This window comes from Sander lucioperca, chromosome 12 (assembly GCF_008315115.2).
Source record: "Sander lucioperca isolate FBNREF2018 chromosome 12, SLUC_FBN_1.2, whole genome shotgun sequence".
Taxonomy (NCBI): Eukaryota; Metazoa; Chordata; class Actinopteri; order Perciformes; family Percidae; genus Sander; species Sander lucioperca.
Window position 1 is genome coordinate 34,068,708 of NC_050184.1, and position 13,947 is coordinate 34,082,654.

General features: G+C 40.4%; 1 protein-coding gene across 1 annotated transcript in view; it reads right to left on the minus strand.

The window, feature by feature from the left end:
• Positions 1 to 11,561, minus strand: part of vwa5b1 (von Willebrand factor A domain containing 5B1) — a 29,432-nt gene extending 17,871 nt beyond the window's left edge. Inside the window, exons 1-8 of the mRNA XM_031290486.2 lie at positions 11,252 to 11,561; positions 8,131 to 8,287; positions 7,832 to 7,993; positions 6,750 to 6,969; positions 6,366 to 6,520; positions 4,988 to 5,119; positions 3,640 to 3,764; positions 1,432 to 1,608 (exon numbers count right to left, since the gene is read on the minus strand). Coding sequence (XP_031146346.1) covers positions 1,432 to 1,608; positions 3,640 to 3,764; positions 4,988 to 5,119; positions 6,366 to 6,520; positions 6,750 to 6,969; positions 7,832 to 7,993; positions 8,131 to 8,269 — 1,110 coding nt within the window. The 5' untranslated portion in view covers positions 8,270 to 8,287; positions 11,252 to 11,561. The remainder of the gene's footprint in view (positions 1 to 1,431; positions 1,609 to 3,639; positions 3,765 to 4,987; positions 5,120 to 6,365; positions 6,521 to 6,749; positions 6,970 to 7,831; positions 7,994 to 8,130; positions 8,288 to 11,251) is intronic.
• Positions 11,562 to 13,947: the final 2,386 nt, after the last annotated feature.

A 13,947-nucleotide genomic window follows, 5' to 3' on the forward strand; every position in this document is an offset into this window, starting at 1 on the left:
CCAGACTCTGTAGTGCAATAAAAGCCTCAGAGTCTGAGTCACAAATGAACACCAGTCAGCATCACAGCATAGGGCAGGGTCACTCCGTGCACAAGCAGCCAAATAAGTGCCAACATATAATTTAAAAAAAAATATCCGCCTTGAATAAGTTGGCTCTGTAGGTATTGAAAAAACGTCACATGAATTCTGATAAGACCTCAAAGACTGCTGCTGTCTAAAACCTAGCAACTGGGAGACATTTGGTGAATGACTTCTTTGATCGATATCCTTGAGTACATGCCCTTTACACAGCTGGCTGACCACATATAATCTCCTAGCTTAGAGAAAGCAATTATACTGCCTCTAATTACATATCACGTTTACTATGTGTTTTGAGGCATTTGTTTTTCCTTTGTATATCTTTATTTTGTTCTTTTTGGTGTCAACTGTAACATATTTCGACAAATTAAGCATCTGAAAATATCATTTTAAGGAAAAAAACCCATGATGTGTGATATATACTACCAACAGGTTCTCACACCCATCTCGTAAAATATGGACGCTTGGTCAGGTGCCTTTGTTGTTCTTATTGACGCTAAAAGTCTCCTTTAGCGCTTCAAGTAAACACGCTTGGTCGGGACTATTGGCGTCCCTTTTGACGCAATTATGTTAAGGAAAAGGTCGTGGTTGGGCTTACGGTTCCGTGACACGCGGGAACTACGGGACGATTGGGTTTAGGAAAGGGTCGTGGGTGGGCGTACGGTTCCGTTACACACGGGAAGAACGGGACGGTTGGGTTTAGGAAAGGGCGTGGGTGGGCGTACGGTTCTGTGATGCGCGGGAAGAATGGGTCGGAAAGAAAAAAAACGACTATAGCTAGCGTGACAAGTGGGACGCGAACTCCGGTCTCCTGGGTGAAAATCTGCTTCTGGAGGGCTCCTGGGAAGCGTTGTGCTTGGGAGAGATGTGTATGATGGGCTTAAAGCTGTTTCATGCTTCTTGCGTTCAGCGCGGTTGGTGCCACGCGGCCTGGGCAACCTCCAAGATTTTACTACAGGAGAGAAGAAGCCCTTTTCTTTGAGCTGCTCTGACCGCAATCAGTATGAAAGACCAGAAGGTTCGCGGCGAGCATGCGCGCCGTCCGCAGCGCCCCAACCGCGCTGAACACAAGAAGCATGAAACAGCTTTTATGGTCTTATTTATGCTTATGGAGTTATTTAAACACATGTTTATTTGGTTTCTAGTTTATTGTCTATTTTGTTATTATTTTGTTGTATGGTCTTAAATATTGTAGTTACTGTGTCATCTTTTCTTGATTTTTGTCTGGGTGGGTGGTAATCTATATCGACGGGATGATGATATGTTCATGTTGCAAATTGGATGTTTTGTGTGTTGTGTTAAAGTTAAATACAAATTGTTAATTATAAAAAATGAAAAAAAATAAACAAATACCTTCACACGGTTGATGTTGACCCCGCTCATGCTGCCGCTGCGGTCGATCAGGAAGATGAACTCGCCATGAACCTTCCTCAGGTCGGAGCTGATGGACTTGAGGTCAGGGCAGAAGTTCAACATGACCACAGGGTTGTGGAGGATGTCCTTGTGTAGTCGCCTGTGAATGATATCTACCTGTGAAGACAGAGGAATATAAATCTAAAGCAGAGATCTTCAGCAGGGGGTCTGCAACCCCTAGAGGGTCTTCAGAGTCACTGCAGGGAGGCGCTGAATAGCTGTTTAATACTTTTTTGAAAGTCCCAAATTAAAACATGTCTGAAAATATGTAGTATATATTCGTAAAAAAAAAAAAATCCTAAACTTAACAACATTAATGATACGCTTACTGGCCTACAGGAAAGGTATCCACTATGGTAGTCGTTCACAGATACAGTTAAGCTTCTGGATTCACTGTGCCTTCCACATGTATGTTTGACATTAAAACATGATATATGAATATGTAAATAGAAGCTTAGTATTGTAGCGCACCATAAAAAGGAATGTGTAAAGGCTTTAGGCCGCCCTGCACGTTATTGTTGGCCTAGTCTATATCCACGACGTTCCACTTCCGGGATTGCTCCGTTGCCGGATTTCACTCATTTCGTCTTGGGCTTTCTTTGTGTTGGCATTTTAAACTCCGGTGGATTTATGAGGACTATGGTTAACTGCTCCTCAGATCTCTGCAGGGTAAATCCAGACAGCTAGTTAGACTATCTGTCCAATCTGTTTTCTATTGCACAACTAAAACTACCTTTGAACGTACACCAAAACAAGTTCCTTCCTGAGGCTATTTTGCAGAGGCGCCGTTGTTCCGTTCTGGCGGTCATTGGCCTAAAAAACGTTGACGACCCCTGATCGTTTAAATGGGTGGATTTGGCACCATGAGATAACTGGACTTTCAGACTTGATTTTAACACTTAAAGAAGACAAAAAAAGACACTTGATCTGGTTTATAGGCAGAACCCATCAATTATTGTAGATGTGTGGGAAACTCCAGGTCGACTGTGGCAAGCCTTTGGAGTGTTTCCATAGAAACCCATTTTTATGGCTTTAAGTGCTCTTCCTCCTCCTGTTTAGGTCTGATGGTCTCTTAACAGCCTCACCGTAGAAGAGAGGAGAATGGGCATGAAGCAGGTTGAAAAATAATAATGCTGCTGGATTGCAGTGGTGGAATGTACGTTTACAAGTAGGCCTACTGAGGTACTTTACATGAGTATTTTCATTTTATGCTACTTTATACTTCTACTCCACTACATCTCAGAGGTAAATTAGGGCTGCTCAATTATGGAAAAAAATCATAATCACACATAATAATTATTTTGGTCAATTTTGAAGTCACGATTTAACAAGTTTACTCATTGACTTTTGGAAAGATGTTGCATTTATTGAAAAAAACAGTGGAACCGTTAAACAAATCAACAGTGAAAACACCTTGAACTGAAACACTTTTTCCTGTTATACTTTTTGAATTCCCCTTCAGAACACAATACAAAATAGCAGTTTACTTGCAAAGTGTACTGTGCAAAATAATCGTTTTCCTCAATAGCATTGTTTTTGTGATCGTTAGCTAATATTGAAATTGCAATTAAAATTAGATTAATTGCACAGCCCTGAGGTAAATATTATATTTTTTACGTTGCTTCATTTGTCAACTTTAGTTACTTTACAGATTACAGTTTTTCATATCCTTCCTGTCCAGTGAAAACCACGTAACTCCAAATTTGGTGATTTTTAACTGGAATGTTTCTGATAATCTGGAGTTACGCTTTTTTTTTTTTGAACAGTCGTAGTTCAAATAAGCACTAACTTTAACATCTACAGCAGTACAAAAGCAACACACACAATATTGAAGCAGTAATATTGATCCAAAACATCATATATAATAGTGAAACATGTTTATCTGCAGAATGACTACTTTTACTTTTGATACTTTACATTTTACCGACAATACTTTTACTTGTAGAAGAGTATTTTCACAGTGTGGTATTAGTACTTTTACCTAAGTAAAGGATCTGAAGGATATATCATATCATCATCGCTGCAGCTTCACAAAAATAGTATCTGTGGCAGTATATTGTGCTGCTGTGAAGTCCTTACCCCTCTCCTGGTGGTATAATAGTGTTGCAATCAGTTCAGGTACATGGTGCGGATGTCAATGACACTCACTTTCCTCTCATTGCTGGAGTCCTTCTTGGTGGCCTTGATGAAATCGCTGCGGCCGTGAAGATACTCATCATACTCGTCCTGCGTCATGTCTCCGTTCTCAATCAGCACATGTGGCAGATGAGGCTCTAATGTGACACAGTTGGCCAGGACAAAGACATTACTATAAATATTATAAAGCAGATAGACAGATAGTGCAGGGGTGTGGTGATCTGTAGTGCAGAATTATCCCCATATTGATGTGAGATTGAAGAGGTGGTTGCATATAAAGATGCTGTATCCCAGCTGGGTCTCTAGACAACAAAATTAGCTCTAGTGTTTGAGTCAATACTGGGGATTTAGGATTTCTTAAAAAGCATGGATTTCAGTTTTCTCATAAAAATGCCTTGCATTTAAAGGCTTACATTTTATTTACAAAGGTCCTAAATATTATTTTTTATAGCTGGCTGTAGGCAGTGTCATTAGTTGGCTGGAAAATCCCCCAGTACTATTGTTCCAAACCTCTGACCTTATGTAACTTTTAATTGGTTTATCCATCTGTCCATTATCTGCTGCTTATCCAGGTACAGGTCCATGTTTAATGATTCATTCATGATATTACTGGGAATTGTTATAAACTGCTGGAAAGTACTGACAGATATGGGATATAAATGTCAATAAATGAATGCATTTGGTGAATAACTTTAGGCCTTATTATCCCTTCTGGTGCTCATTGCAGAAACCTTGTAATTTATATGACAGAGTCTGTGTTTCTGGCCATTAATCAACCAAGCTTATGATAAAAAAAATAGACTGCTCCTTTCTGGGGTTTTTTGTTTTGATTATTAGTAGGCCTATAACACTGCCTGTAATGCAGTTCAGTTCCCTCATTCTCTCTGCTCGAGCTTAGCATCCATGTTGTGATTGAAACTGCAGCATCAGTCCGAGCTGAATTAAATTGCCTCGCAGTGGCAGCAGGTCTGTTTATGAACAAAACTTTCATAAGAGGGCTATTGGATCAGCAAGGCCGGAGCTCATTCCTGCTTCTGGGAGACAACTGGCTCACACATAGTGAAGGTCAAGACAGCAATGAGAGAAAAGAGACGAGAGAACGGGAGGAAAAAAAGAAAAAAAAGACCTGACACTGCACACCCACATAATGCAGTCTGACTCCGCTGGCATGTCAGACAACAGGAGGACCACAAAGTGAGCCGGTGAATCACCTCGCAAATGATCTGATTATTAAAAAAATGCTGTAAAAGAAGCTCGACGAGGCTGGAATAAAAACATGGGATTATTGCACTTGAGAGGAGAGATTCATTAATTAATTACATGGTTGTGCTGTAAGTGAGTTTTGAAGCTGTGGACCTACCACTGGGGTAGATGAGGATTTTGACAGGACAGTCATAAGTGTACTTGTCAGCCAGAGTGATAACGACGCTTGTGGCAGAGCGAGCCAGCGGGTCTGCATCAGCTCGGATAGCGTGAGACGGGCTCTCTACACCTACGCAGAGAAACAGAGACACAGCAGATGGAATAACCAGTGGCTTCCCCCCCCGCCCCCAGTAACAACAGTAATAACAAACCAGCAGGTCCCATTGAAACGACGATCACATTTATAAGAGCAAGACACTTCCAAAAGATTTGAAAAGCAAGATAACGTATGCACTGATGCCTTCAAGTGCTGTTGCAGTTTGAGCAAACACAAAGAATAAAGTACCAGCAACTACTGTATGAGTTATAATATGAGGATTTGGTTTAGCTCAAACCACCAAGTTGTCGAGTTTAAAGAAATAGTTTGACATTTTGGAAAATGTGATTTTTAAAGACTTTTTTTTGTTGCTGCGAGGTTGATGAGAAGTTCGATACCACTCACATATATCTGAAAGTGGTATCGATCTTCTTAAGTAACTCACGCACAAGCAAGAAAGCGAATTAGCGTATTTCCCAAACATTCAAATCATTCCTTTAACACAGAGATCGTCAACAGGTGGTCCGGGACCCTAAGGGGGTCCTCAGAGTTAATGCAGGGGGGCCACCAAGTTTATTGTTTAATCATTTTTAAAAAGAAAATGTTTTTGTTATATGTCTAAAAATATACATAAACATGAGGCCAACATCTTAATAGCAAATATAAGTTAGCCTATTTGTGATTTTTTTATTTAATTTTACTTAAACAACATTGATGACTAGGCTACTGGCCTGTAGGTAAGATAGCCATCCACAGATACATTTTAGGCCTAAGGATTCATGCTACATGTATGTTTAACATTAAAACATGATGTATAAATACATGAGTATGTCAATAATTATTATTTGAATAGCTTAGTATTGTATTCACTCTAATCAGCTAAGGGGTCCTTGGCATAAAAACCATTAGACCCCTGCTTGAACAAGTTTAGTGTTGCCCAATAATGTTCCCAATTCACAGCTAGCATTCAGCACTGTGTGACATAAACACACACTAACTGCAAACACACAAAAGGACAGTGGTTTTTTTTCCCTTTTCACTACAGGATACATAATTACAACTACTTACTGCAGACATGAGAGCTTTCAAGAAACACTGAAATGCAATGCTTGATTGCAGAATAGCTTGAGCGATCACGCCTGATGTACCATTACACAAAGTGGCAAAAACATTATTTCTAGATACAGCAGCTCATGGGTGCAATTCTACACTTGACAAGTGGATTTTCCCAAAGAGAATACAGCTATCAAATATATCACTAGTATTGGGTAATTCTGACCTGCGAGGAGATAGGGAGCCCGTATCTCCAGCTGGAAGTTAAACTCGTAGTCCATGGAGTTGATGGCCTCCTCCTCCAGCAGTGAAGCCAACCACAGCTGAGGGGAGTTGGGAGTTTGATCATGAGGACTTGAGGCACAACTATGCCTATCCCGCCTAAAAGTAGCAAAGCATAACTAACTTCAAATGGAGCCATCTTGAATGAACATATAAAATGTTAGTATAGTCAGTTTCCATCCATACAAACATGCATTTGGGACCTAAAGTTCCAGTTTACAGTGACAAATCCAATCTAAAGTATGCCAACATTGTAACAAGTAACATTTAATATTAACAAGACACTGGCTTTTATATTGGTTTTATGAGTGTATCTGGTTTTTCTTACGTTCTGGAGAAGTTTGGGGATAGCCCCTGCTCCTCGTTGATGGTCCTCTGTACCCGAGGAGTACACACTGGTGGGGACGAGACCCTGATGCCTCCGTTGGGCAGGGTGGAGAGCTCAGCGGAAGTACTAACCAGAATATGGACCGTCTCCATAGGAGGGATGAGCCCGAGGTTAACCACTAACACTGTCCTCTCCAAATCCTCATCAATCACTATGTGTCCTGTAACACCAGACTAGATTAGTGACCAACCATATTGCATACAGTATATATACATTAGCACAATTTCTATGACTCTCAAGGTGCCAAAGCTAATGCAAAGCTGTCCAGAAACTGAGTTATCTCAGAATTATGCCTAAAACTGATTTTAATGTTCAGATATAGAGAGTGATACAGGCTTCTTTGTTTAGGTGAAGTACAACACTATAATGTTATTATAATATCACACCATTATACTGTATCACTTCCCTTGCATCTATCTAAACCTAACCCATAATGCTGTCCATAAATACTGCCCATGTTACAGAAGAATTAAAGAAGTACTAACAACAATTTAGTATTGCACTTCTATAAAGTTTGGGGACTTGGTGAGAGACAGATTTAAAAAAAACGAATGAGCAGAGGAAGAGAAATTATTTTACTTTTTAGTATGAGTACACAATCTTTTCTTAGACCTGTCTTGAAATGTCTTTCACAGCCCTCACTCTCATTTTTTAATAACAGCATTTGTATTGTTGTAGTCACACTCCTGATCCAAGATAACCCTGATGGCATAACATTGAAGCACTGCCCCCAAATTTTTTTCAAAAACGTTTTTGGGGTGCAGCACAACAAGCTGTAAACACAACATTGACGTACAACTTTTAAGCTGTCCTGAGGGAAATATCTGGCTCTTTAGCTGCTAAATGCTCCATTATGACGGCTGTCTGTCGTTTGGTGCTGAGCAGGTAGCGTACAATGGGTTTATATGACCTTTTGTCATTGAAAACAGATGCCTGCTGCTACTGCTCCTGCTGGAAACAAGGTTTCACAAACAGTAATTTTGCTAATATAACAATATTGATTAAAGCAGCTTTAATCTTACCGCTGCCACTCTGAAGGGCTCCATTGGATGTGTTGCAGCAATCCTGATAACAGTCGTCAAGTTTTGACTTGTCTTTGATTTGAAGTGTTATGATCTGACTGGAAATCATAGACTCAAACCCCACAACAATAGCATTTTCCTCCAGTGGATAAATGAAGATCCCTAAAAGGCAGTTAGAGTGGGAAAAAAATTAAGGGCTTGAACCAGAGGCAGCAAACAAGTAACTACACATTTTCAGTCAATAATTTTACAACAGTGTTTCAGAGCATAAGGTTGGTTGAAAGTGCGTACACACTCACCCTCAATTGCATGATCCTCAATATTTTCATAGGTCATAGAGGCTGTCAAGGCCAGAGTATAACCCCTGACACAGGAAGTGATGTCAGAGACACTAAGGGGCAGAGCAGTCCTGTTCTCCTTGTTAATGAGTCCTGGCATGGTGCTGGTTTTAGGATTCTGGTTTGTTGCAACATGTCAGAAAAAATACAAAAGAAATATCAACAGATAATGATAATGATAGCATTTCAGACACAAAAGCTGTCACAATGAAATAATTAACCATATGGTTATTATTATGGCATGTTATTCCATTATTCTTAACAAAGTTTTATTTCATATTTATTATACAATCATTTCTCCACCCTCCCTAATCCCAATCACATTCCCCCTGCCTCTCAAGCTAGCTCAACAAACTACTTAATTAGCCAGTTAGCTCCTGTTAGCTAGAGAAACGACAATGTCCAAAGCTATTCTGAACCAACCAACTAGCTGCTGCTGTAAATGATGACAGACACAAATAGAAACTAAAATCTCTTTTTATTGATTTAGCTTAACAAAGCTGGTAATGTCATATCAGCTGGTGGCTGTGTGGCACAGAGGTAGAGCGGGTTATCCTTCAACCTCAAGATTGGCGGCATGTCATAGTGTCCTTGAACACTGAAACCCAAGTTGCTTCCCCGCACGGTGCTATGTGGCTGTCCACTGTTGCTAATGCTTAGGATGGGTTAAATGCAGAGATTGAATTATACTACGTTGTACTGCCCGGTTGTATGCAACGATTGATGTGATGACAATTGTAAGTTTGAAGATTGAAGAGGACTTCTACCTTGCTGGTAACTAGCTAGGCTGTGAGCTTCTGAGCTTATTCTGCATGGAAGTAAATAGCCTGTGAGTCAGACTTCAGAGTTGTGTGTTTCTCTGAGGAACATCTTTAGAAACCAAACAAAGACGAGGTCACTCCGAATTAACTAGCTAATGTTAGCTACAAACCCCGCCTAGCTAGTTAGCCAGCTAGGGAGGTTGCATGTGCAGCCTCGTTAAGCTAAATAATCAAAAGGGTGATATTAGAGTCTGTATTTTTAAAGCAGCGGCTAGATAGTTGATTCAGAATAAGTTTGCCATTGTTGTTGCTCTGGCTAAATGGTAGCATTTGTTGAGCCTGCAGGGGCATGAAATCAACACCGCTGTCATGATAAGTGATATGAAATTAAAAAAAAAATTACATTATGAAATAAAAAGTGGAATAATATTGTGGTAATATGTCATTATAAAACACTTAATAATAATAGCTTGACTTTTAATAATTTCTTAAATTATTTCACAAATTATGGTTTAATTTACAGTTTTTACACAGTTTCATCATGTGATTCTTTATTCTATAGTTACGTAAGTATTTTTTCTTCTTTTTTCCCTCCTTTTTACCACGCTTGTTAAGTATTAACATCAAACACACAGCAGGGTCTCATTACTGCTGCTTTCCTAACCGAGATCTGTTTCCTGCCCAGGGACTACAGATGTAAATCAGCACATAGCTGCTACTGATACAGCTAAGAAGATGTGCACTGTCTCTATTACATAAATACATTACATACAGACTATAAAACTACATGAAAGCAGATGTAAATTCATTGCAGCAGGTTTTATTGATATTCCAACCTGTATTAATCTTTAAGGGTATGATGTAAAAGCAAGGAGCCTTAGGATGGGCAACACAGGTAGAACATCTGAGATAAAGGCCACAGCAATAAAAAAACAATGCAGGGTGATATCATCATTACAACACACCTATGTAATGTAACAGGAGAGGAAAAAAATAGTATTCAGTGCCATGTGAGGTGAAAAAAGAAACTTCAGATACATGAAGAAATATTTTAGGAGGAATGAAGAGCCACTAATTATGTAAGTTATACAATACAATTATCTGTTCAGGGCTGTGTCTCATTGTTAATGTCGTCTCCGCCACCAGCAATCTTGGTTATCTGTTGTCAAGGGTCTGTGCCTGCTGCACGACCGGAGCCACAGCACAGGCTTGATATGAAGTGTTATGACGAAAGCAATTTCCATAGAGACAGCTCTGCCTGCTTGCTTGTTTAGCTGCAGACTGACCAGTAATGTGCCTTTATTTATGATACTGTGACTGATTGCAATAAAAACACCGGGCGAAACCACACAAACCACAAAATCACATTCAATTAGAAGATTCAAACAGGTTCGACTAATCTCCACAGACCCAACTTTTACACTCCGTGGCTACACAAGAGGTCCTTCAAAATCAATGAAAAATCCAATCAGTCTTTCTAAAAGTCCATCCGACGTTTTAGGCACCACATGGATATTTATGGCGAGGAAAAGGTCATACAGATGAAATTACAGACTAGCTGTCTGTCTCAACAGTGCCATCATGTGTCCAGTCAACCACAGATTGAGACGCAAACAGGAATACATCCCTTTGTACCGCTATAAAAACAGTCTCCTCGTACAGGTGGATAAAAGAAAGACTTAATTCAGGCACAGCTGGTCTGCAAACTATCCCAATGCTGTCAGTGAAAAGATGACAACAGAAGTGCTGAGATACAAACACTGAACATCAATAAATGTGAAATTAAAGATACAGCGCAGACAAAAGGTGATGTGAAGTCAAATTCTGAATAAGTTAACAGTATGTGTAAAAAGAAAAGCATCATATCCCTAAGCTGCATGACAGGTGTTTTTCCAAGGCATCCCTTTCTTTACAGTCTTTAAGCTCATAGTAATTAGTGTTAAAAGTAGCAGTCCCAGGATGATTTTTTCCTGGTTGACTCAGTCACATGAATCACCCTGCCTCCCTCCTGGGTTTGCTAAAAGACCACCAAACCATCAACTCTCAACATTTCCCATCAGCGTTGCCACACTCCTCTGCACTCATTAGTGTCAAAACAGAGAGCAGATGCTGTGGTTACCACCTGTTGAAACACAGTGTATTTTATATCTGTCTGCACTGTAAATCAAGATCAACAGTAGTAGTTTTACTCATCTGACTGGCTGACCTTTTCTTCATTTCAGACAAATGACAGGAATGTGTAATATATGCATCATCAGAGAGACACACAGCGGCATTAAAATGCATCAGATATGATCACAGCATCAGCCTCATTGTCTTACCTTTCATTTGGTTCAACTGGGTATGCAGCGGGGATCTCTCTGTCAGAAGTCCACTTATCATGGAAGATCTCCTCCTCCTCCTACCCGACCTCTATCAGCTCCCCTTTTTTGTTCTCTCTCTCTCTGTGGCGTAGAGGGAATAGGAGCGCAGCCACAGGTGGCAGAAACTACAGATGCAGTGGCTACAATGGACGTACAATGCAAAGAAAGGAAAGGTAGGCAGGAGCTGCAGCAGCAGTTCAATCAAGTACAGCAACATGTGGTTGCAAAAACTGTTTCATTTAATCTCCACCTCCCCTTTTCCTCCTCTTCCCTGTGGAGGCTGGAGTTTGAGGGCTTTGACAGAGAGAGAGAGAGAGAGAGAGAGAGAGAGAGAGAGAAAGAGAGAGAGACAGACAGACAGACAGACAGAGAGAGAGAAGGGGGAGGTGTGGGGGGGGCTGAGACAGAGGGTCCAGTTCTTCCAATAAACATCCCCCTTCCCATCAGATGCGCATTCGAAGCATCAGCAGCACCCACTCACTCCAGCAGCCCTCCCTGACATCGATGACAGGAACCATTCAGGCATCCTTTATATTAGCCATGGAATCAGAGTATATTACATGGACACTAACACCAGAGTGGAAAAAAAGGCTCAGAGGGACAGCAGTACATGGCTCCCTCGTATAACCTATGATTTCTCTCTCTTCCGCTCTCCGGTGTGATTGGAAAAACTCCTAATGTTTTAAATCAATGTAGGCGCTTGGCTGTCTCTATGTTTTTGTGATCACTTGGTTTGATCCATCTGTTTTCTTGCGAGGTTACCATGACAATTAATATGTTTAATATGTGTCATCAATTTGGTGGCCGTGAAAATATACTGTAGATGGTGTGTGTGTGTGTGTGTGTGTGTGTGTGTGTGTGTGTGTGTGTGGAGGTTGGCTCAGCATCCGCCTCCAAATTGAATTAACTTGCAGCCAATAAAACCAGGTCTGCACACCCACCTCCGTTCCCTCATTCCCTATCCCTCTCACCGTCTATCTGTTTCTCAACCTCTCAAACATGGTCACACACCAACTAACACACACACACACACACACACACACACACACACACGCGCACAAACACACACACACACACACACACACACACACACATATGCCACGGCTCTTTCACTTTCTCTCTGTCTCACAGCAACCAAATTCCACTTAAATGTGCAGGTTATTGTTTTAGTAGCAAATGGTGACACAAGTGACTTTGAGCTATAGGGCTGCGGTTTCATTATAGATGTAGATTATTTTCTTGATTATTTGTTCTATAATTTGTTAGAAAATAGTGACAATTGACCGAAAACATTCCTAAAGCTCAAGGTGATGTAAGGAAATTGCTTAAGAAAGCTTAGCAGCGCTTATACCTGTTGAGGAAACTTAGAGCTTTTAGTGTCAGCAAGGACATTTTAACTGTGGCTTACCAGTCACTCATTGAATCCATACTCACTTTCAATATCTTAGCCTGGTACAATGCCCTCACCATCAAACACAAAACAAAACTTGCACAAATGGGCACCCAGATAGCTCAGTTGGTAGAGCAGGCGCCCATATATAGAGGTTTACTCCTCAACGCAGCGGGCCCAGGTTCGACTCCGACCTGCTGCCCTTTGCTGCGTGTCATTCCCCCCTCTCTCTTCAGCTGTCAAAGATATGATTTGGGATATGCCCAAAAAAAAAAAAAAAAAAAAAACTTTGCTGGCCTGAATAACAAATCAGGCCAGCAAGATAATAGGCTCACCCCCAACCCCCCTAACAGAACTTCACACCAGTCAGTACTCAGGAAAGCCACTATAATCACACAGGATCCCACCCACCCCCTTCACCAATCCTTTCAGTTACTGCCATCGGGTCAACGCTATAGGGTCACACATTAAGAAATCCTTCCTCATCCCCACTGCCATCAGCACACTAAACAGCCAAACATAGATGGCATCCAACAGCTCCACTCAGGCTTCTTCTTGCTCTATTTTGGCATTTTGTACATTGCACAGTCAATGTTTGTGATACTGTTTCTATATGTATCTTTTATGTTCATATATGTATCTTATGTCATTTGAGCTTGCCCTGTCAAAGGCAAATTTCTGTCACCTGTGACAGACAATAAAGTTTTTCTTATCTTAAATAAATTGATTGATTGAAGACAAAGAAAACAAGCAAATCCTCGTATTAGAGAAGCTGGAACCAGAGAATGTTACTTTAACGATCGACTCACCCATTAGTCAACTAATTGTCTCAGCTCTGTGGTGAACAGTGAGTCCCATCCAACATGAGGCAATCAAGTATGTTCTTAATTAATGTGGTGAACAGGAAGTTCTGATGAATGTTTTACGTGTTTTAATGTTTTAATTCTCTTCCCACGTCAAGCACTGAGTTCATCTGCTGTGTATCAGAGCTGAAACAATTAGTCAATTGGCAGAAAATGTATCTGCAAGTTATTTTTCAAGCACAAATGCCAAACATTTTCCCAGTTTCCCAGCTCTTCAAATGTGAGGGATTTGTTGCATTTCCTCTTCTTTTGTGATAATAAATGGAATATGTTTAGGTTTGGGACTGTTGGTCAACAAAACTTCAATTTCAAGATGTCACCTGGGATTTTGTGATGGACATTTTATAGACCAAACAATTAATCAACAAATAAATAAAACATCTAACATCTAAATAAAAGTG